Below are 25706 nucleotides of genomic sequence, written 5' to 3'. Positions count from 1 at the left end.
TATTGAATTTTTTCTTCTAAATCGACTAGTTATTTCTAAATTAAGTAAGTTAACTTTTCTAAATTAAATAAATGGTTTATTTAAAAAAACTGGTAAAACTGATACTAGCATGAGCAACTACTGAAAAAAAATAATTTATCTGTGTTATTTATTTACCTATTTTGGTAAACTAATTTGATTTCATAAATGTGCATTTTCATTGACTGTAATATGCCAAAATGTTTACACAGTTGCTCTTGTATACTTAAAATAAATAAAATTAAATCCTAAGACCATAAAAGACACAAATCACCCTCCGTTATTACACATACACAAGTCCTTTATTTAATGAGAGAAGCGTGTTTGTTTCTTACAGAGATCTGAAATGATGGAGGTGATTTACACATTTCACCAATGATCAATCTCTCTCTGATACTGTTTATGGTATTGCCAGGTGTTTTATACTGTATTACGGTTTCAAATTTAATTGAAATGTACATTTAATATGCAACTTGAACACAAACATACAGCACAATTTTGGGCAAACCACAATTTTTTTTCTCATAATACTTCCACACAATGATGACAACTGAAAAAAACTGTGATGTGTTTTATGTTGCAATCATTATTTAAGCTGAATTAATGAAATGTTTAGACAAAAATAAACTTGTAACTCTTCATCAGAGTGCCACTAAGAGTAACTGCATTCTTGATGAAAATAGTGACTTTACACATCCACAATGGATTCATTTGGAAAAATGTGGTGTCAAAAGTGTCAGAAGTCAATCATTTAAACATTTTTAAGCATGAATTATTCATTGAAAGAAAAAGAAAAGCAATGGAACAAAAAAAAAGCATTTGCACATTAAGTATGATAATATTTCTGCTAAACTACGTAAAAGTGTAACAATAAGCAATCCTGGAGTACATCAAAATTAATCTAAACAAGTCAAACACAGATGTGTTATCAGCAAACTGTGAAATAAATGAAAGCACATTTCTCTAATTATGCCAAAACAAATGAAATTCTCACTTAGTTTCAAATCTAAAAAGCACACGTGTTGGATTCAAATACGGTTCATGTGTATACTGTTATAGTGACTATAAACCTCTGCTGTTAAGAGTTGCCCATTCCATAGCATGCATTAAGTTGCTCTCATGCGTAGCATTGGCACCTGTGGGAAAATAAAGAAAGAATCTTTAACATGGTATTTTAAAATGGTAAATTACAGTATTAATAGTGTTATGTAAGTGTAGTGAAGTGCAATTATGCCAAATTAACACTGATATACTGAGTGTAATCAACACATAGTCAGGAGTGCTTCTGTAACAATTACACTGTGTGTTTAACCATGAAGCTTTAGGTCAGTTGCTGGTCAACTGCTCTCTTAAATGACCAATACATTAACAGTAACTGTGTTTTAAAGGGAACCAAGAGTGTCTCTGAGAAATGTAATTCTTAAATGTTACTAGGTTAATGAATAAAGGCCAACTGCTCCGGGTGTGTGTTTACAGTGTGTGTGTGTTCACTGCTGTGTGTGTGCACTTCGGATGGGTTAAATGCAGAGCACGAATTCTGAGTATGGGTCACCATACTTGAATGTCACGTCACTTTCACTTTCAATGTATCACAAAGAGAATATTATAAGAGAATATTACAAGAGAAGAACAAGAGGTTACAAGCATATTATAAGAGAAGGATTCTCTGTGATAAAGCTGGAAAAAAACAGATAACAGACTCTTTATTTGTATTTGTATTAAAGAAGTTGCTGTTATAATGTCTGAATTAACAAGATGAATTAACGATATCACACAACCTACCTTCTATAAATTTCATAAATCTTTAACCATTATGCGTTGTTGGGGACGTTTTCGTCCACTGTCTTATTTTGGCCACAGCTTTCTCTGTGTTTCAGCTAATGGAATGACCATTTGTTTGTTGACAAATCTTATTTTGACACATATTTTGGGAAAATGCTTTGAACATTTCAAAACTTAACAATACACTGTGGACAAATTCACTACCCTTTCGTTATGTTCGTGGATGAAAACAGCCACTAAATTAAACTGCTGTAATAATGTATCAGATAAATATTTTATTTCTAATTTTTTTGCATAAATCTATTAATCAACCTCAGTCCTGATCAAAACTACCAAATGTTTAAAAACAATCCAAGATTTTAACTCTTTAATTACCAAGTTTATAAATGATTTGGGAAAACAAAAACACACAAAATGTCTTATTTTCAATATAAAAAGTGATTGTGGACTGGATATTTTTTTACCTTTCATCACAGTCTTGGGCATGTCAAAGATTAGTAACAAGATTGGCTTTGATGCATTTTTAGTTTTTGTGCAGTTGATCACTAGGTGGACCATTAACCCTTTAGATAGGCCTGTGCAAAAAAAAGGCTTAGTTTCTGGCTTGTATATGTAGTTATATGGAGTATAACAGTAAATTATAGTGTTTGTGTGTAAGAGAGAGAGAGAGATTAATAGATTTATGCAAAAATAAAATAAAATAAAAAATTATAATAAAAAATGTATCTGATACATTTTCACAGCAGTTTAATTGAGTGGATGTTTTCATCCCGAACATACTGAAAGTGTAGTGAATTTGAACAATGCACAAGGGTTAACACTAGAACCGCCAGCAGGTACATTTTACCCACGTACATTACAACTGTATTTATATGGCTAAAGAACATATAATTTCACTGTATTATGCCACTGTCTTCACAAAGAAGTGTCTAGAGTCATGAAATGATTATGTCTAGTCATTAACTATATTTTTATCCAGTTGTTTTATGTTCAAGACTTTTTAATGCAGGCCTCATGAATCCGTAGACCCACTGACGCTTATAGGTATAAATGTCCCGTTGTTTTTATATTTTTAACAACATTGAATTGTAAATTACATAATTTTAGTACAAGTCAATGACTGGGAGACTTGAGTGTTTTCGGGTAAAATTGACCCCGTGGTAGTGTTAGAGACAAGACTCATTTACACATGAAGAAAAATTGGACTGACATGTAAAGCACTTGCTTTGTTTTTGTGTGTTAAAGCCCGTTCACACCAAGCACGATAACTATAAAGACAACGATAAAAATATAGTTCTAAAAATCGTTCTCAATATTAAAGAACAGCGGAGTCCACACCACAACTATAACGATAAAGGCACAGAGAAACGATATCGTTGGAATCACTTTCAGAACAATTTTTTTTCTGATGAACGATAAAAACATTGCCAACCAATCAGAATCAATCCTGCTGTAATGAACTCGAGAATTTAAAGCAGCAGACGTGCGTCCGCTTAGAATACACAAACAATATCGTTCGCTGGTGTGGACGCTAATATCAATATCTTTATAGTTATCGTTCTTGGTGTGAACGGGCCTTTATTTAGGGAAAGTTTTATCCAAAATAGAGTTTCTCAGATATATGTCAGATACTTCTGTCTAAAAATATTTTGTTATTCTTTATACAGTAATCATTAAAAATTAAAACATTATTATTTACAACTTATTGGAAAAAAAAATTCTACCAATGTATTTCCTTTAAAAACTAAATATCACATTTTTCTCTTGCTTTAAGGTTTGTATGAGGTACTTACACCTTTGCCTTGGTTGTTTATACTTCTTGCAGAAAAAACACAGTTACAACCCAAACTACCAGACCAACACCAGCACCACATATCCCTGAAGGAGCACCTGATGGAGGTGGAGGTGGAGGTGGAGCTGTAATGATAAAGAGAGACAGTCATTAGTGTGAATGTGTCTGATCTATAACAAACACTAGAAACATCAGCACTCTATAACCGGAGTGAAGATCTGATACTGTAATGATAAAGAGAGACAGTCATTAGTGTGTTAATGTAAGCTCTTCTTCTCTGAACAATATTGTATTTGTTTACCTGCATGTCATGTAATAATTAATAGATATCAGAAAACCATGGACATGCAAATGGACTTTCTAAAGGTGCCTCCTACTGGCAGGGAATCAAATTGGATTTTCAATAAGCCTGTCTGCTGTTTCCCCCATCCACTCATATAACCCTGTTTTAAGTTAACCCATTTAGCCAATAACTATAGTTAACCTACAACTATAGTTGTATACTAGGGTGACCATATGAACCATTTTCCCAGGACGTGTCCTTGCCAGGATTTTTATATTGCCTAAAAGATTCTGATACTGGCTGTTTGTGCTGTGCAGATCGATAATTGTTTGACATTCATAAGAGCTATAGAGAGCAGAGCAGATGGCTCCTTATGCATTCAAATCACTCTCTTGGTACTATGGTGTAATATAATGATCGGTGCACAGCAATGCTTCAAGTTAAATGAACAAACAAACACCTAACATGTACGTGTATTTGCATTTCTTTGATCATTCTCTGTAGATCTCACTATTAGGCTATTATAGGGCTGTGCAAAAAATCGAATGCGATTTTCATGCACCTCTCTTCAGTAAAAACGCTCCTGTAATTAGAAGTATATCTCCCGCATGTGTGTTCAGATCAGGGTTGCCAGGTTTTCACAACAAATCCTGCCCAGTTGCTTCTCAAAACTACACTCACAGAAATATTTCACCCCAAATTTAAGATTTATGTAATTTAAATTATGTAATATTTTTTTCATAACTTTGATGAAAACCAATCACATAAACTTTAAATAACAGAATCATGTTTGTTTTATAACTCTTATTACACTGTAAAACCCGACAAGTAAACTTAAACCGTTTGAGTAAATAGATTGCCTTAATTTAAACCATGTAAGTTTTAAAACTTTGCATTCAAGTAATTAAGAATTAGTGATGAACAGCTGCTGTTAACAAACAGAATCACTGAAGAAAAGAGAAACACAAGAACTACTACAACTGACTTCAGACACAGACTTAGATGAAATCAACTGAAATAAAATACATGAAATCTCTCAAGATCTGATTAAACAACCCACAAACAGCATCACCAGCTCCACTTATTAATAACCAGACTGACTTTATTTCTGTCAGACGTCCACAGAAGATCTTGAGAATGAACTAAGGTTTAGATGTTGATTTATTGTTTCATTTGAAGTAACCATGTTAGAGATCAGTGTTTGCTTTAGTTGGGCTCTTGACCCTTGATTTCTGTAGGGCTGGGTATTGTTCAAAATCTTTTGATCCGGTGCCAAATTCGATACCTCAGTTTCGATACTGGTTCCTAACGATACTTCTATCGATACCATATGTTTTGAAATACATTTCAACATCAACACTAATACTTTCAACACAAAACTTTTATTTTTCACCTTAATTAAAGCAAATCCTGGTAACACTTCACACTCAGGATAACAATATTAATACAACTGGTTGTGCTTTTTGGATAGGGGTGTGCTATTCAGCGGCGGACTGGGACCAAAAAGTTGCACAGGCTTTCTGGCCCTCAGCAGCCCACCACATCATAACGCAAACGCCCCTGTTTTTATGTCATTTATTAGTTTTAAATTTAAGTAAACAGTTTGGGGATTTTAACCAATAGGGCAACTGATCCTCCGTTGAAAAAAAAAAAAAGAACAACAGCTGTTCATTTAGTGACTCCAAGTGAGCGATACATGCTCATCAAGACACAAACATTCTTCTAGAACTCACTCTTTGCATTCAGTTAGCAGATCCATGCGAATCATGCATGAAATAGACTCAAACAATAGCTTTATGTGCTTTACAGATGAACTTGAAGTCTTTATTCATTCGAGATGTTCAATAGTAGGTCATCTTTGACTCGGTAATACAGGTTCATGATCAGATAAGTGAACCCATGATTCTTTTGAGTCAATGTTTTAAAATAATCATTTATTTTGTTTAACGAAACCAGTGTGGAAACCAGTGTTTCACAAATAGATCTGAGGTGCAGGGCTCGCAAAATCACCCCACCTCCTGGGATGGTGATGTAAAATTCCTAACTTCACTTGATTCGCGTTGTTCACTCGCTTGAAGGGGTGAAACGTATCATAGCCGATCGTTTGCATTTGTTTCTAAATATTGCTGATTCAATTCACGCGCATTCAGAGCTTGCGCTCACTAATTCAAAGCACGCGCTGTGAGCAGCATTTCAGACAATGCGCGTACGGAGAATGAATTCATCATTCGAGTATCGAAATTCGCTGTACCGGATAAATCTGTCTCTCTCTCTCTGTTTTTTTAGATGACGTGAAAGGGGGCATTTCAAGATACGCAAAAGAGTAGACCAAACTAAACAGAGAGGGAGGGCAAAACACTCATCCAGACAAATGCATCATTAACACCGGCTTTGGTTGCAATACTATTATTGCATATGTTGCACATTGCTGACTCGGCATGACTTTAATAAAGTGTAGCCGGAAACATTTTGAGAAAAAACAACTAGCGAGTTTTTTCAGAAATCCTCCCCATCCCGTCACGTCACGTGGTGGTGGACAGCCAATCACGGCGAATTTGGGTCCTTACATGCACATATGCTACAAGCTCACACAGACACAGCCGCTTGGCAAAAAAAAAGAAAAACAGCCGCTTGGCTTTTGGAACCGAAATTTGGCACCGAAAGATATATAATTTTTCGATACTCATAGTATCAAAGTTTTTCGTTCGATACCATAAAGGCATCGAAGTTCGGTACCCAGCCCTAGATTTCTGTCTTGGTCTTTTCTCTGGTTGTTATAACCGTGTGTTTCTAAAACACATAATTTGTTGTAAAGGGTGGTGTGCCAGATATGCAATTTGAAACAGACCTATCACAACAGCACGTAAAGTTTGAAGTTCTGTAAGTAGTACATCTATAGTATTTTGTTGGTGTAAAAAAAAAAAAAAAAAAAAAAAAAAAAAGAACAAAAAAAGCTGCTTTTATCCGCTAATCAGTAATTGTACACATGATAAAAACGTGCACTTGTTTTGCTTGGAAAATACTTGAGAATACGTCAGTGATAAAGAAAAAAAAAAGAACAGTAGCTCAGCCTAATAATAATTTGTCTAAATTAAAAGTATTGATCGTAACAGACCTGTGTGTTTTGTATCACTAGTGCAGCGTCTGTTCTCAGAGCATATTTCAGAGTGAGGCATGCAGATTTAATAAACTACTCACGCTGTTTTGTAGTTTATTAAAAGTTTATTCATTCTATTCATTTTTACAAACGAGGCATTTGTTTATGGACATAATTACTGATAATAATGACTTATACTGTCTTTTTGTGCGTTGCATTGTGTAGCTCTCTTCACAACAACACACAGACACAGGTGGGTTCCTTAAAACGGGCATTTTAATTCTTTGGCTCATCTCGTTCATGCAGTGAGACCTCGTTGGCTGCTTGTTATGAAAAGAGGATCTTGAGTCCTTTGTTTAACTAAATCTTCTTTACTGTCCCCCTTTGACTTGAGACAACACTTATTTTAAACTTAAATTAGACTCTTAGAGCCTTGTTATGCGTCCGCTCCTCATCAGTCCATGCGGGGAGATGCAATTTATTTCTTAATTTCTGCTAAAGTGACGTATTCTTGCGCCTTCCATTTAAAGAGCAAGTAAGATGAAAATTCTAAGCTTCCTATCACTGTTTATAAGTCCTGTACATTAGGTTTAAATCCATCCATGATTAAAAAACATTGTCATTTTGTCAAAATATCATTTTAAAATTACCTCAATTCTCAGAGATCCCAAAACGGTTCGCGCGAAGCTGTTCAAAAGATTCAGTTTCCTTAAACCCCACCTTTCGGTAGCATACTGTGTTCTGATTGGTCAACTGACATAGTTTTGATTGGTTGTTCTGCACACAACTTCACGGTAAATAATGCGTTACAGCAATTGCGTTGAAGCAAACAGTAAAATAAAAAACTTTAACAGTCTCGCTGCTTTTTCTTCTGTGTGGATGTATTCAAGCCGCGCGCTTCAGTTTGAATCTGAATAGCGCGATCAGCGCGGGGGCGTTGTCACATTTGATATAATGAAGGGAGATGTGAAAAACAGACATCGCGTTGTTTTCATATGGATTACTTTATCACAGAATATCTGTTTTCGGCAGCACTTGTTTAGTTTTAAAGTAGTTTTAAAGTAATGTCAAGTTTTCTATAGATATCTCTCTCATGTCTCTTCGTTGAGTATTCACGGAGTTACACTTCATTTTAATGACTTTTTGTAAACGAAGATCAGCACAGACGAATGCTGCAGACAGCACACATACTGATAAGACGCTCGGGAGAAAACAAACACATAACTTCATAATCATACTTCGCATTGTGATTCGGAGATGCTCGTTGGTCTAAATAAAGTTGGTAATGAACCATCTTATGGCCAAACGCTTTGAAAATCCCGCCTTGTACTCACCGAGATTAGAAAAGCAGTCATCAGTGAAATGTTGTGAACACAACAAAAGGGATTTGTTGTACTGCTCTGGTATTGTGGTGAAAATGAATTTTAGCCATTGGTTCTTCTGATCTTCATTCTTTGGCAGTGAAAATAAAACAAACTTGCCTTTACAATTAAAAACACACTGTCTCCTCGACATGATGCTATCACACCAACCAGAGCGTCTGTGTGGAGGGGTGTGGCAGGTCAGATTTCGTTTCTCTCAAGACGGTAGGCGGAGATTATTATGCAAAGTGTTCCTAGTGACGTACATATGCCATGGGCAAAAGATTTGAAATCTATAACGACTCGTTTCAGCGATTCAGAGTCGACTCCTTACTTTAGAAGCCAATAACTTTATAAATCGTGTACTTTTTGGTTTAATTACTTTGCACATTGTTTACACTGATGGACAGCTACATCATACACTGTAATACATGTAATTTTTGATTTCCCATCTGTGTGGCTCTTTAAAGAAAAATAAATGAATTTACATAACATTACATCAAATACACAAATTTACCACATTGTACCTCTACTAGATGAATGCATGAGTAGGGTTTGGTACCAAACTTCGATGCCTTTATGGTATCGAACAAAAAACTTCGATACTATGAGTATCAAAAAAATTGTTTATCTTTTGGTGCCAAATTTCGGTTCCAGAAGCCAAGCAGCACTTTTTTTTTTTTTTTGCCAAGCGGCTGTGTCTGTGTGAGCTTTTAGCATACATGAATGTGGACCTAAATTTGCCGTCATTGGCTGTCCACCACCACATGACAGGGAGGATTTCTGAAGATACTCGCAGTCACATAATCGCAGTTCTCAAAACGTTTCCGTTTTACAATGCCAAAGAGGTCTAAAAAGTATTGCAACCAAAGCCGGTGTTACGGTTTAACTGGTTACCGTGTTATCTGGTGACCAACTTCCTGGTTTAGGTCTCCGCTGCAGATGTGCTGGAACGACGGCAGCAGATTCAGCGATTCTGAAAGCACAAACTGACGTGATATTAAGTGTCTAATAAATGCAGACATGCTCATTGCATGGCTCTGATATTCTTGTAAAGATTACAAGTTATTAGTATGATCACCCGTTTCGCGGCTGAAGTAGGAAGGATAAACAAAAAAAATAAAAATAAAGTACGTCTGTGTTGGCGCGGGTATCGAACACGCGCTAAAAGACGGCGTGCCACAAGACGACAGTCACGAACTACCGAGCTACCGATCTACACCGAATCAGCTCCAGGTCTCTGGATTCAAGACAAGACTCTCAGCTTCACATCGTGCAGCTGCTGAATCAGGGAAATGTGACTGTGTTAACTTGTGACCTGCGTTTATCTATTATGAAAATAAACCATTGCAGAACGATGACTACATTTTATGGTTCATGATATTAAAGAACATTTCATGACTTCTCAGACAACTGTACATTTGTGGCTACTGTGGGTTAATTGTAAACTATAGAAAATGTACCATGATTTTACTATGGTAAATATGAGTTAACGATAGTGTTTAAAATTAACCCACAGTAGCCACAAATGTACAGTTGTCTGAGAAGTCATGAAATGTTCTTTAACCCACAAATGCAGTTTGATTTTGCACTAAAAAGGTTTTTTTTTTTTACATTCCTTTGCATTTTAGTTGGTTCAATATTAGCCTGTACACCATATCATTTGTTTATTTATTTATAAAATGTTCACTATTTTTGTTATTTTTGTCCAAGTTAGGATTGATACCAATCCTGAGTGTCTGCTGGCACTCCCCTATCCAAAAAGCACAACCAGTTGTATTAATATTGTTATCCTGAGTGTGAAGTGTTACCAGAATTTGTTTTAATTAAGGTGAAAAATAAAAGTTTTGTGTTTAATCTATTTGTGTTGATGTTGAAATGGATTCTAAAACATATGGTATCGAAAAAAGTATCCTCAGGAACTGCATAGAACATTTGCATAACAGCAATTACACATTGCATATCACACCGAGTAAACATTAAACCATGTCTGAATTTGTGATTAGAGAAACGACAAACAACAAGAACAAGCGCTACTCTAAATTGCTCAAAACTTGCATTTGAATCATCAGTGGCAAATTCTTTAAATATGAAAACGTACTTACAGACTGTGAGTCAGAAGCACCAGACTGTCCTTATGAAGTTGGAACTGTCCCACTTTATAGAAACAGCCTTTGTGCACAGAGGCATTGCAGGCTACTCTCCCAGGAAACAGTCCTCCATAAAATGCTGTGCACAGTGCACACACTCTAATATTTGGGTTGAACTGTTCTGGAAAATTGTTGTAAATACAACTTAACCACTGAATTCTAGTTGTTTTCTTTTTTGAAAGGCCAAATTAAGTAGTTTCGCTTTCACAATGAACACACAGTGTGACAGCTACAGCGAGAATCAAAGTTAGGCTTTCTTTCTTTGCATGCACATTTGGGCGGTGTTATGCAAATCGTCCCACACAGTTATGTAGACATGTGGAGGTGTGTTTAAAAGAGGCATGTTAGGGGGGCGTGGACGAGTCTAAACTTTTATAAAGAATATCTCTGGATTTGAGACTTTAGTCTTTTCAACTTTAGGGTTCTTATCTATTCACAAACAGCTTGTAACACTCCAAAGAGAAAGGAAAACTTGAAATTGCCCTTTAATATGCAACCCATGGTTGGAATGCTAATTTAGTTAAACAGGGGGACATGAGATGATCCATATTAACTTAGAAGTTCATAAGTAACTTTGACATGAGGGCACTGATTGTATTGCAAGTGTGCTGCAAACTAGACTTATTTTAATTTATGAAAACTGTTACCAAGCTATTTTAGCCACAATTTAAAATAATGCCCACTCCAAGTGCAAGAATGTAAACCAAAATGAATAAACAGAAAATAAGTTGCATTTTAATATTGTTTTTATTTAATTATATATATGAAATGATGTTATGACTTAAACATTTTTACATATATAATAACAATATTATTATTTCTTTTAATAGTAATTGGTGGCCCATCTGCAATACCACCGGCCCACAGGTTGAAAACCACTGCAATAGTGAATTTCAAGTTTTATCATGAACCACAATTAAAGTCTTGTGACACCCCTGCCAGACGTTATTGTTGTTGTTGTCAAGATTAGATGAGATTTTTTTGACAGACAGACATGTTTGTTGTGGATTATTTTCAGCATGTTTATTAGTGAGGCGAGAAGTGTGGCTGTAATTCACTTGCTGTATAGCTTGTCAGAGATTGTCATATTTTTGTGAGATGAGAGGGTCTGTACTAGTAGTTGCCACTGGGAAATTTTGCACGATAGAGCCTATTTACACGAAGTGAAAATAGCAGTATTGTTTTGAGATATGCTAGATTCTACTAGATTTTATTTTATACTATGTTAAAACAGCAGGCTATTCTGCTAATTACTTATTGCAAATAGTGGCAATTATCTGCACCTCAGTATTGTAATACATTATAAAACAGTATGCAATAATAAATTATTGATTTAATTTAAATAAATGTATTGAGTTAATTCAAATTACCTTATTGGGGCATAAAACCTAGACCTTCCTTAACCCTACCCAATACTTTATTTTCAACTTTTTGATTATTTCTTACATTTTTTTTTAAATAAAAGCTTTTCTGATGTGATCTGAAATTTTAAAAGGGAGTAAAAAAAGTTTGCCATAAGGCAGATTTGAACCCAGGTCGATTGCGTCAAAAGGAGTTTGTCACATGCTTTATCGTCTATGGCAGTGGTTCCCAATCCTGGTCCTGGAGAACCCCCAACATTGCAAATTTTAGATGTCTCCCCATTCAAACACACCTGATTCAACTCATCAGCTAATTAGTGAAGACTCCAAGACCTCAAATGTGTGTGTCAGATAAGAGAGACACCAAAATCATGCAGTGTTGGGGGTTCTCCAGGACCAGGATTGGGAACCACTGATCTACGCCACGGAATCTTACTGATGACCCCCCCCCCACACACACAAAGTTTTATTTATATTTGTAGTTAAGATAACTATGTATGTTATTTTTTATATGTTTTTTTTTTTTTTAATGTGATGAATGTTTTGTAATTATCCGTTTGTCCTGAAATTACTTGATTTATTGGTCAGTTAAGTTTGTTATCTGTAACACCTGTTATGTGACTTTTCACTGGGTGATCTTTGGACTTCATCTCTTTAAGAACTCTTGTAGGGAATGTCACTGTATGATTCACTGCAGAAAACTTACTGTCAAAACGTTTGATTGTTTTCTGCTGCAAAATTAAAAATATATCGAAAAGTGATAAAGAAGATTAAGCGTGGGTTATACTGGCGACTATCAGTAGACTTTTCACTAATTCAAGTTTTTACATGAATGAATATCTGAAGGGAACCGAATGTCTTCAGAAATGTTTTGGTGGTGTTTTCATTTTATCTGAAGTAGTGTTTATGATCAGTGTTACCAGGGGAAAATGCTATTTATGCCATCCCAAAAGCGCCTCCTACTGGCAGAGAATGAATTTGTATTTTCAATAATCCTGTCTGCAGATTTTGTTTAGACTAATGTGAAACTCCAGCTGATCAGTATATTAATTTATACTTCAGACTGACATTAAACATGGTTTAAATGATCAATTATGAGATATCTTATTTTATCTTTAATTTCATTTTTGTGAAAACCTGCATCTCAACTGTAAATCAATTGCTATTTCATGGTCTACAACATAAAAAAAAAATATTATAACATGTATGCGAAAAATTTAGAAACACTAGACAACTATGGGGCACCACTGTGCAAATTTTAATCAAATATTTCTATAGTAAATCTACATATTCACACTCTGTGTAACTCCATATATAATACTGAAATGATTTTACTATGACTACAGAGAGCAGCAAGCACTTGAAGTTGTGATGGCAACCAGTTACATAGCACAAAGTCTAGTTTTGTTGCACTAAACTAAGAAATAAATGTTGAAAATGTACTTTAAATGCAATCTTTTACAAAGTTGGCTTTTAAGCAGCAAATAAAGAAGTGTATTACACACTGTTATATGTTTATATGTTATATATTATAATTATGAAATTAAGTAAAATCTACTTAAGTTATATTTTACTGAAACAGTGTAGCACATAGTACATAAGTACATAACACAGCATAAATACCAACTAGAAAACAATGAAAAATGAAACCTTATTGGTTATTCACACCCAAGAGCATGATGAAAACACAGTAAAAGAAAGTTGAGTAGGTTTTACTTAGTTTTATTACTTTGAAACTTACTCAAAGAATCCTTGTAAACATAATTTCAAGTAAAATTAACCTGCAGTATAAGTTCACTTCAATTTTTACAAACTTGAATTGAGCACTAATATTGAACTACACTGAAAAAAGTAATAAGTAAATTTACTTAATTTTTATTTGGCAAGTTTTTGCACAAGCATTTTTCAAGTAAATTTAACACATTTGGAAATTAAGTAAATCTACTTAACTAAGTTATTTTTCTAATTCTTTCCCAATCTAGCTTTTGTTTATTCCATAGTATTTACTTCACCACAGAAACTTTTTTTCAGTGTACAATCATTATATGCATATTTACTTTTATATAAATTTATTTTTCAAAATATTTAGTAACATCTTTTAGTGTCAGGACCCTGCATGCTACCACAAGCATGAGCATGGTGCAAGGCACAGACCAAATGCTTGGCCCTCTGCAGGGAAATATTGAAAGGGAAGCTGGCAAAAACAAACAAAAACACACTTATTAAGAACGCCCCTATTATTCAAAATATGGGGCAATAAATGTCCTTGTTTAAGTTTTTGAGGAATGTTTCTACCAAAAGATTTCAATTAAAAATAACAATTCCGAAAATAAAAAGTAAAATAGTTAAAAATAAAAATTTGTTAAAAATACAATTTAATGAAATGCATAAACTTAATGTGTTCATTTGAGCATCTAAACAAATAACTAGAGTAAACACAGTTTAAATATTATAAATAGAATAACATTATAGAAAGCTTGAGCTACTCACCAACAGTAATATTGAATTTCCTGTTTAAGAACAAATTGCTGGTGTTGATCTCCACTTCGTAAATTCCAGTCTGATTGATTTGGATTTTTTCAAAGCTGAGGTTTCCAGTATCCTCAGACACTTTTATATTGCTCCATTTAGTGCCGTTTAATCCTTTAACTTGCTTGAACCCACAGCTGGTTCATAAATTTATGTTTACATTTACGACATGGTTTTACTATCATAGCTCTAATTAATATTGACAAAGGATACATCATTCAAAAGTTCAAAAGCTCAAGGATTGAAATTTATGATCCTAATGTCACAGTGACGACACCTTTTTTATTGGTATCAATAAAATCTCATCATTATACGTGATATCGTAATAGTAAGTTGTGAACTGTTTTTGTTGAGAGACGATGAGAGATGAATTCAATAATGCACACATAGGTGTAAATTTTATGGCAATAATCCAGAACAAATCTGTTTTTATAGTCTAAACAGTTATATTTCAAGAGAAACTGAGAGGAACACTGCTTTGTTTACATAATATTTCTTCAAATAAAATTATATTTATACTTCCTATAAATTATGCAAGTTGTTTCTGAAGTAAAACACACAACTATTACATTTGCTAGAGTCTTCCAAACAGAAAAACTCTGCACTAGCAATCATTCTGCACAGCTGATTAAATAATTCAGAACATTCTAACAGTGCCACCAGCTGTTGTGGTCCCTTAATATCCACTAACTATAATCTGCACACACTCAATGTGAAATTTTGATGGAAGAAAAATATAGCCAATAAAAAGATTACAGAGATTACATAACTAGTTTGTATTTCACTTGTGCATGTGTTAAAGCATATATTTAGAACATTTTGTTTGATTTTGATTTTGTTTACCTTAATATTATCTTAGTATTAAGCATGTATATTTGAATATGTATACTCCTACCGAAGTTACACTTTGTAATTTATACACCACTAGCATCAACAAACAGAAAAAAGAAAATAATAAAAATTCCTGAACACTTCTCACCTGAGACTGAGTAGAAGTGTCCAAAATAAGAGTACCCATCAGATTAGGCACTACATTTTAATAACAATTTGCTTCTTGCCTGGTAAAAGGTGTGCTCTATTAAGTGTGAATGTGTGTTGTATGAATACAATCTGGAAATACTATGACATTTTATGACATTTTGGGATCATCATGTGACCTACAGTGGCATTTGTGTCACTCTTCCCCGCCATGTACACATTTTTTTCCCCAAGGTTTCATGGTATTGTAAAATATCATTTGGATGTCCACTTCACAATCATAGCAGAAGTCGTAGAATATACTGGTATTTTTGATCAACACTGGCTTATATTTGATCAACATTGTGAATTTGGACATATTACTCACTTGCCGTACTGTCTTTCACATAGGACATACATAAATATTTGGACACAGGGACTGTCTTGCCACTCTTGCTAAACTGACTGTCCCAGCACAAACTCTGTTGGTTAGGACAAATGTCATTATGCCAGACTGGTTTGTATTGTCATTCAAAAGAGATCAGGTGAGAGTATTTATCTGTCAAAATGCAAACATGTCAATGTGTCAAGTGTGGAGGACAAGTAAAATTCCGGCATCACAGGTTTGCACATATGGATCAAAACTTTGAGCATAAATTGACAATGGTTAATCAGGAATTATGTGGTAAAGCTTTACCACATAAACCTTCAGTCAGTTTGTAACTTATGCTATTGTGCCTTCAAATTTTCAGACAAAGTTTGACTGTATAAATTTTCATAATTACAGCTACCACAATTATGTTTAGTGTAATTGTGTTTCAGTTTAGTTGTGTTTTACCTTATATTTATTACCAGTTGCCACTTGATGTCTCCAAGTTCCATTTTTTTATATTCACATTGTTATAGAAAAAAAGTTTAACAGAAACCAAATTTTTAGTGGCCCTATCCTCAAATTTAAATGATAACTAGTTACGACTTATAGCTTTAACTTAAGTAATTTTTTAGTTTCTCTAACATGGTTTCATATATTTATTTTTATTAAAAATGTATGCAAATAAATTGATTATTACTTTCTCTAAATATTTAAACATCTCTGACTTTTAGTCTATATTGGCATAAATGATGTTCATATATGAATGGCAAACCCACAACTATCATCTTTCTAAAGAGCCCTCAGTTATGTCTGTAGTCCAGAGGGTTCATGAACTGTAACTGTTTTAGTTTGTTTATGTCGTGTTTGGGTTTGAGCTCAACTAGTGGGGCGACAGTTAAATGGTTAAGTGATCAGTGGGGATGACTTGACCGTTAAACTTCCATAGTATCAGATTGCCTTTTTGTCCTTTAACATCAGTTGATAGAGAGAAATAATCTCCCTCTTTCTTTGACTCTGACTTAACATCTGTTTCAACAACAAACATAAGGAGAACAAACAAACAGTTTAAAACACAGTAGTCTTATAAAGTTGTCAGTTGTATATAGTGAGATCATACTGAAAACTCAAAATCTGATTTAAGCCTGGAAACAGTGTTTCTTGATTTAAAATGCATAGTGAACATGTCAGAATAATTAACTGAAGCTCTTCTTTTATGATCATAACAAATAATGCTGGAGAATATGATTTTTAGGTTTAGTTTATGTAGCTACAGCGGCTGTCATTAAAGCAATGAAGAGACTTCCCAAATACTAAGACATTCTTGTTTATTTTTTCAGTTCTTCTCTTCATTAAAATTATTACGCTGATAATATAATTTGTAATAAAATATTAAATTAAAGAACCTTTTTTGTTCAAACAGTCACTTTTGATCTTATTTAGTTATTTTTCTGTAATTCAGAATCATTATATGTTTCATAATAACATAGTGCCATTTGTTTTGAACATAAAATAATTTGTGAATATTACCATCAATACAGTGTGCCTGGATTAAATGTAAATTGTGTATGTGAATACATAAATGCTTGTAAAGTTTTATTAAAAAATGTGCCAGACTGAGGATGGTCAGCTTCTCCAGCTATTGATACTTCTTACTCATTTTGTTCAAACATCTTTTTTTCCTTATCACTGCACCTTCGTTTGCTATCTGAGTGTTAATGAGACACTGTTCTCTTGATAGCTGCTTTGTAACAATATGTGTACAGACAAACAACAGGTATTCAAAGATAAAACATGGGATCTTTCTACAGATCTAAATTGTTCTCAGACAATTAATGCAGATTTTAATTCACTTACAACACTGTAATGTATGACTTGAGTTACTCACCATGGACAGTGACACTGAATGTTTGGGGTTTAATAGGTGCTTTCCCACTGATATCTAGTTGATAATTTCCAGCATGTTTAAATTCGATATTTGTTATGTTTAGAGATCCATTCTGTTTGTCCAGTTTCAACCTGTCTTTGAATTTCTCATCTTCAGAAAAATCGTTGATTCCTTTTGCTTCCTCTACTTTAACTATGATGGAGCCTTCAAACTTCCACAGTATCTGATCTTCACTCGTTACTCCAGAAGAGCTTTTTAGAGTGACATTATCTCCCACAGTCACCTCCAACGCATCACTAGATATACCTGGTGAAAAAAAAATTATAAAAAGATGTTATATTGTACAGTAAATTTACAGTATCACAGTCTTTTTTCATTATACCTCTCAAGTGTGCTCTGTGTTTTTTTTTTTGTTTTTTTTTTATGAATTGAAGAATCCAGATCAAGTGTGTACCACTACTGCTCTGCCATGGCCCTACTGTTACTTAAAATATAGTAGTCACCAACTACGAACATTGTTTTCATTTTTTTTCGGTAGGCTACCTTTTTTAAATAAGTAATTATAATGCTTTCATTCATACTGCTATTAAAACAGTGAATAAATGATATACAGAAAGCTTGCAAAGAAAATTTACATTATCAAAGAATATTATCACCGACTAAAGTCTAGGCTGAGTAACTTAATCAGTAAAGCTGTCTACACTGTGAAATTAATCTATTACTTTACATCATACATTGAACAGAACTTTTTTGTATGATGAGAGAATTCACAAGAGAGCAGAATTCAGTCAGAGAGCGCACACACTGAACAAAACCCTAGCATTTCAGCAATGAGTAATCCAAAGGCATCTGATTGTCAATGTATTCATAAGCTTAACGGAATCACATTTGATTGGTTTTACTTCTCAATGCTTTAAAACACACATAAAAATAAATATGATGTAACATGAGCACAGCAGATCTAAATTTTATGAATAGGAGTAATACCTGATCTCTAATTGGTTCCGGATCAACCAATCATAATAAAGATATGACCCCTAATTAAATTCTTAGGATGCATCCAAAATCACATGCATCCCTACTACACAGCAGGGGTGAGGCCAGAAATGTTTAAATTTCATATGAATTTAATTCATATTTCATATTCGGTAATGTGATATATCACGGTAATGAATATGCACAATATTGTTATCATGGGCACTTCTAAATACCGTGAATAATTGTATATGATAAATTATTCCGAATTTGGAATACATTTTAAGAATAATTTTCCCATCAACTGGTAAAAATGCACAACACTGCTGTGTGCTTCTTGAAAGACTTTGGTGCACTCTGATGTAAACAAGCACGCATGAGAAGCACATGGGGGAACACATGAGAGACGCGCTGAATGAAAGCTAGGGATGTCAACGATTAATCGATGATCGATTAATTGTCGATAAGAGATGCAATCGATTAAGGCTGTCAACCGATTTAATGTTGGGCCACACGAGACTCATGCACAAAACACGTGCGAGCGGCTGTGAGTGACGGTGACCATATATAAATGCATCATCATTAATTTACAATGTACTAATTAAGCTTTTAATGTGATTTAAACTTTAAAAGTACATTGAAATAGAAACAAAACAAAAGTAATTCAACTTGAAAAGCAATAGAAATGTAATAACTAAGTAATTTCATCAGATAAATGCGCTTTGCAGGGCTGCGGGACACAGTGACAGGACAGGTAGATAGACTATTAATTCCTACAACTTGTTATTTCGTTCCTACGACTTATTCATTTGTGGCAATTGTCCATGTTTCATTAATTTTGTTCCCAAAATAACCCATGGGTTAACTGAAATAAAGGAATAAATTAATAAATCGAACAAATTCTTAATTCATGTAATCTTTAATTTCCCTACCACACACAATAAAAGAGATGAGATTAAAAGTGAAAAATAATAAAATAAACCTGCAAAATTAGAGGGTTAGACTGTGAAGATTTAGGAAAAGAAACCGGCAAACCAGAACAAAGCCACATAAATGAAGGCTATATCTCAAACGGCATCCAGAGCCATGGTCACGATCTAACATTTTCCTAACCCTATAAGAGCACAAATCTTCAGTTTTTTATTGGGAGTGTGCACAAATGAAAGTAAACACTTTTGCGAAAGTTTTGTGTTTTTTTATGTCTCAGCTGTTTCGTTCGCGCCGGAGTCTGGCGCATACGTATATTGTAGTGATTCAAACTTACATCCCAGTCTTTTCATTATCAAAATAAAATACAGTCAACTAAACATTTAAAAGATTACATTGGTCAGTTTAAATAGAGCGTAGTATACCGATCCACTCTGCTGTTATGCCAATGACGTTTTTGCTCATATAAAGAGGATCATCTTTTCCATCTATGTGTGAATGTGTGTTAAGTAGTTTACATTATAAATAATATAAACAAAAATCCACAACATTGCAATTGTGTTTTAAAATACAACAAGAACCACAAAACCATTTAAAGAGGTGCGTTCAGCGGTCTCCGTGCCAGAAAACAGTCAACAAAGTAAAATGATCTCAAACGTACGACACACTCTCTTCATTTTATCAAATTATCATAATCACATCTATTCATTTTATAATCCTTGTACTAGCATTTTATTCAGCCTAAAACCCCATTAATTCAAGTGAGAAAGCGTTTTGTGTGTGTGTGTGTGTGTGTGTGTGTGTGTGTGTGTGGATTTTGAAAATCCTGTCATGCCTGTGGCTGCGTGCATGCAATAGACGCATTTTGCAGCATTATGGTCAACGATTAATCGATTAATTGATCGTTAATTTAAATTCAGACGTTCACTGATCAGAGCGAGAGCGTCGCGAAAAGTCACAAAAGAAGTGTGTTTTTGGTTGCCAGGGCAAGACAACCCTGCACAGATTACCAAAAAAAAAACGGCATTAAGGGACCAGTGGATGGAGTTTATTTTTACAGAACATCAACGGAGTTGTACAAGTGTTTGTGTTTGTTCCCTGCATTTCGAAGATGCTTGTTTTACAAACAAGGCCCAGTTTGACGACGGATTGCAGTCCCAACGAACAAGGGCCACGATCGTGTGTTGGAACCGCAGGCGGTGAGTAAAACTGCTTCAAATATCTCTGCCTCCTTGTTAGTGCGTCCGCCTCCCATGCTGGAGACCCGGGTTCGAGCCCCGCTCGGAGCGAGTCGTTGCTGCTTCTGCTCTCGTTCAGTTTCAGCCTCGGGATCTGATTCTGGATCATAAATAAACGGCTGAATCTGACTGTAAGCCATGGTTTGTTTTGGATGGTTTTTCCTTCACGGTAATGTCACAGCTTCCACATGCTCTCAACGCAAAAGCTTACTCGCGCTCGTGATTCTTTAGCTCCGCCCACACGTCACGCCTCCAGCCGGTCGTGTTTTTCCGGGAAAAATCGGTACAGACTATCTTTCTCTTATGAATATAATAAAACTAAAGACTTTTTGGAGTTATGAAGGATGCAGTACTACTCTATAGGTACTCAAGATTAACAGGATATTGAGTGAAAACGAGCATTTCACCCCCCCCCTTTAATATTAGGTATTATGATATTTAATAACACATTGTTAAAATCGAAAGTTGCAGCTGTGTTATTTAATGAACTAACATGAACTAAGAATTGTATTTTTTTTTTACAAATAATAACTTCTGTAGCAAATGTAGTTCTTGCACATTGTGAATGTTAATGCATTAACTAAGGTTAACTAATAAGGTCTTATTTTAAAGAGATAAAAGACCTATTGGTCTTTATAGGTCTTTTGCACTTTAATCTGTGTAAAACTTTATATATATTTTTCTGTATTGCTTTATTGTTTAGTTATTTTTGTTACAAGAAAAAGTTATTAAATCAGTTCTACTGTATTATGACCACTTTTCAATATCGTGATAATACCATATACCTTGATAAAAGCATTAGCAATTAATCGCAGCATGAAAATTTGATACCAGCATATCCCTACTCAGCAAACTAACAGTTAGAGGGGAGGATGTTCTGGATGCTCTGCCCAAGCAGTCAAACTGACGTCATCAGAGTGGAAGCAAATTTTCTGAAGTTACCAAAACAGTGGATTATTTTTTCAGTGGATTAATTTGCATGGATTAATTATTTACCTCAAGACTAGCAATGTGCACTAACAATGTAAACAGTGCATTTTGATTTAATGAGGACTTTAAGTGGGTAGGCCTACAACAAACAGGGTGGACAAAGTGTAATGTAAGAAAACTGCATGTCAAATTGTCAACAGAGAATACAGCACAAAGGTTGAATACACAATACTTCTAAAGCATTGATTAAAATTTACTAATATATTATCAATCTAACACAGCTGATATTGGTATGTTCATATAATAAGGACAACATGGCGAATGTAGTAAATCCAGATTAAATTTAAACTACACACATTCATACTACATTTTCAAATCAATAACCAAGTACAGACACTCACTCACAAACACATACAATCCAATGCTTGGATCAAAAAGACATACATATATACATACATATACATACATATATATATATATATCTTTTTTACATTGCTCATTGTGTTACATTGTTTGTGGGTTATTTTATTTTTATTTTTTTCTAAATCTAAAACATGTGTTTTTAAACTCAAGTATGATTATAATATAAGCACTTTTTTGCTTCAGTCCTGGTGCCCATTGTTACTTTTCAGAATCTATTCATAAATGTAACATTTAACTGTTAAATCATGCAATTAAATAATAATAATAATTATTTTTATCATTACTTTTGTTAAACCAAATTATTGATTGTTTAGTTATTGGAATTTATATTTTCCTTAATCTTATTCATACATGTTGATGACTCATGGCTCTCTACAGACTTTCAGTTAGAAAATTGATTTTGTTATACTACGTGCATCTAGAGGGTGATAATGATAATAATAAAATAAAAAAACCTTAGTTGTGTAATACATTGTGTATTCTGTAATTATACTATCGTAATATAGTATGCATCTGTTTACTTTATTCCATAAAGTAAGTGAGAGGTATGCCTATGTGCACCCTGTGCCTTTTTAGATTTGAGACGCACCTAAACTGACTGACAATAACTCATTAAACTTTTTTAAAGCCCATATTTCAAGTTGAAGATCCCTGTGTAGGAACTAAATTTTCTTGAAGAAATTAATCATAAATGTGCATTAAAAAAGTTTTTTAAATAAAAATTACTTCCACTGTCAAAAACGCTCTGATTGGAAGTGATGCTACGGCCGGTAAATCTCATCTCTTCGTAATTGAGTCAGACAGTGAAGAGGTTGCAGTTGGGGTTAATGCCAACTCTTACTATGGGCCATTGCCGTATTATTAAGAGCCGCCTAGGCGAGAGAGGGGTCAGGCAGAGTTAAGGGGAAGGGTAAATGGACAGAGGATAGAGATAGAGTTGTGGTGTGAGGAGAATCGGTGGAGTGACCACAGGCTATAGCTAATTGTGGCTAATGTTGTCTCCATGTTTATCACACTGCAGTATCTTTAATAAATCATATTTAGCAATATTGCTATCGATTTTGTTGTTTTTCAAGAATCCATGTAGATTGTCACCATATATGCCAGCAACTTGTGTCTTAAAATGTTTCATTTAGATCCCAGATTTTAAATAAATGCTGTAGGGTGTAGGCTTACATCTGTGACGGTCAGCTAGTCTGGACAGGGATGGAAATGCTGCGCATTTCTGCACAACATAGTTTATCGTGAAATTTTTTAGAAATTGCTAGCTGATTTTTAATCAGTAACTGCTTTCAGACCTGTGTCCGCATGTTCTGCTTCTGCAGATGTCAAGCGTTTGGGCCGTATATCTGAACAACATAACCGACCAGCTGGAATTCCGAGCATAGATACAGACGGTTGGTCTGGGAACGCCCCCGGGAACGCCCCGTCACGTGATGTGAATTTAGCCCGTGGGGGAAAACCAGTGCTGAGTCCGAATTCGCCTACTTATACTACGACCTAAAAGTATGTACTTTTTTTGTGAGGGAAAAGTACATACTTTTGAGTGTGTAGCAAAAGAGTATGCACACCTGGGACATACTTCGATGACGTCATGCAACATGAACGACAACGTGGTTGACTAGTTACACACACCACAACTGTTAACGTTTCATTAATTCTTTATGTCCAATAAAATTTTATTTACTGTTCCCATCATTTTTTCTCATCGTTTTTTTTCACAATACATTTTACTATGTGTACTTCTACCAAGTTGAGGAGTGAGGAAGCAGGGCTGCTTCATCGTAGAACCAAACGCAGGTCGTTTGTGAGGCGACTGGTTCTGACGTTCATGTGCAATGTGTGTAACGAAATAAATTATAACTTTAATTAGGGTTAAACATTTGAATTCTTACACTTAAAAGCTGAGGGCGCATCTCCGCTGCTGCACCCGGCTGCCATGTTTACATCACCACAAAGCCATCGCAAAGCTCCTCCCTCCCGTACGCAATGGGTTGTGGACAATATTAGCACTTAGAGTGTGCATTGATCTGCACTTCGAATTCTAACCGGAAATAGTAGACCATCCGGGTATCTTTGGAATACTATTTTCAACATACTACGATTTGGGACGTACCAATTCTAGTTTCGCATACTATTTAGGACGGATAGTATGCAAATTGGGACTCAGCACAGGGGGCAAGGAACTCGACCGGAAGTTGAAGTCGGGTAGGGGCTGCCACCTTTTAGCAGAACTTCACTTGCGTTAGCCTTCCCATTGACCGGCTGTCATACTACTCCCCTCTATTCCGACGGATTATGTAAATGAGCTCGCATGTACTGCGGAGTACGTGTATGAAAGCAGTTAAGTGTTCCGGTAAGGACGGGAATATACTGTTCATGTAAATACAGTCATTGTTACAAAAACCTACTATAATAATGATAACGACAAACTCTCTTTTCTGTTACCACCTCTCAGACGGAGTAAACCAGGGGTGCTGCTCAACACTAATTCTGGCGGTCGACTGTCCTGCAGAGTTCAGCTCCAATTCTAATCAAACACACGCAACTAATTAGGTCTTCAGGCTCTCTTAAAAATTAAAGGCAGGTGTGTTTGATTAGGAATGGAGCTAAACTTCGCAGGAGGACAGTCGATCGCCAGGTGCAGGCGGGTTGGGCACCCATGATCTACCCACACTGAGAAACATGGCGGCAGCGCTGTCGTTACGTCATATGACACGTTCTCTGGGAAAAGGCGTTTTTTTGGAGCGTAGTTTAGAATACACTTTTTTTCTTAATTTCTGCCCATGGGCGTTGTAAAACATATGTATTCTTTTTAAATTAACATTTTCATATAAGATTCTGTATAAATTAAGTCATATGAGGATATGTATATACAATTAAATTGAAAGATGGCCTTTAAGGGCCAAAAGAAAGTCTGCGTATAGGCCATTATTATTATTATATTTTATAACTCAAAACAGTAACCAATAAGTTTATCTGTCTTCAGTTTCCACGGATGGTGATGTATTAGCCTAAAGGCCGTCAGTAAACACACACACACACAAACTATTTACCCACCCACATTTAATGTTTGCTGTCATATTAACAGTGTGATCACCAACTCTATATAAAATTAATGTAATTGTGTATGTTAAGAATCACAGGAAATGACAATATGAAAAGGCTAAGAACAAATGCGCATTATGGGTTTCCTGTTTATAACGAAACCGAAAGTGTAAAATTAATGAGCAGAAATCTGACTTACCTTCCACAAACAATAAAAACCAAAGAAGGCAAGAATAATTCCGCATATTGGTGCTGTTTTTGACCGCGTCCTGGATGAATAATCAGGGCTACTGCTGCTGATGGGCTCGAGTTAAACCGACAAGTCACTTGTAACGTTGGTGATGTCCTGTTCGCGAACGAATCGTTGAATTTAACCGGTTCTTCTTAGTGAACCGGTTGAACCAGTTCACCAAATCGAACTGAATCGTTTGAAACGGTTCGCGTCTCTAATACGCATTAATCCACAAATGACTTAAGCTGTTAACTTTTTTAACATGACTGACACTCCCTCTGAGTTAAAATAAACCAATATCGCTGAGTAATTCATTTACTCAAACAGTACACTGACTGAACTGCT

General features: G+C 34.9%; 1 protein-coding gene across 1 annotated transcript; it reads right to left on the bottom strand.

The window, feature by feature from the left end:
- Positions 1–298: 298 nt before the first annotated feature.
- On the bottom strand, positions 299–25706 carry LOC127986834 (uncharacterized). The gene is made up of 6 exons (XM_052589102.1): positions 25329–25706; positions 17589–17894; positions 16611–16729; positions 14335–14485; positions 3594–3717; positions 299–1154 (listed from the first exon to the last, which is right to left on the bottom strand). The coding sequence occupies exons 1-5, from the start codon at positions 25372–25374 to the stop codon at positions 3611–3613; spliced, it is 729 nt and encodes a 242-aa protein (XP_052445062.1). The 5' UTR covers positions 25375–25706; the 3' UTR covers positions 299–1154; positions 3594–3610.

The sequence above is a fragment of the Carassius gibelio genome, chromosome B22, assembly GCF_023724105.1.
Source record: "Carassius gibelio isolate Cgi1373 ecotype wild population from Czech Republic chromosome B22, carGib1.2-hapl.c, whole genome shotgun sequence".
Classification (NCBI taxonomy): Eukaryota; Metazoa; Chordata; class Actinopteri; order Cypriniformes; family Cyprinidae; genus Carassius; species Carassius gibelio.
The sequence above is the reverse complement of the archived record's forward strand: the minus strand, read 5'-3'. Positions and strand labels throughout refer to the sequence as shown.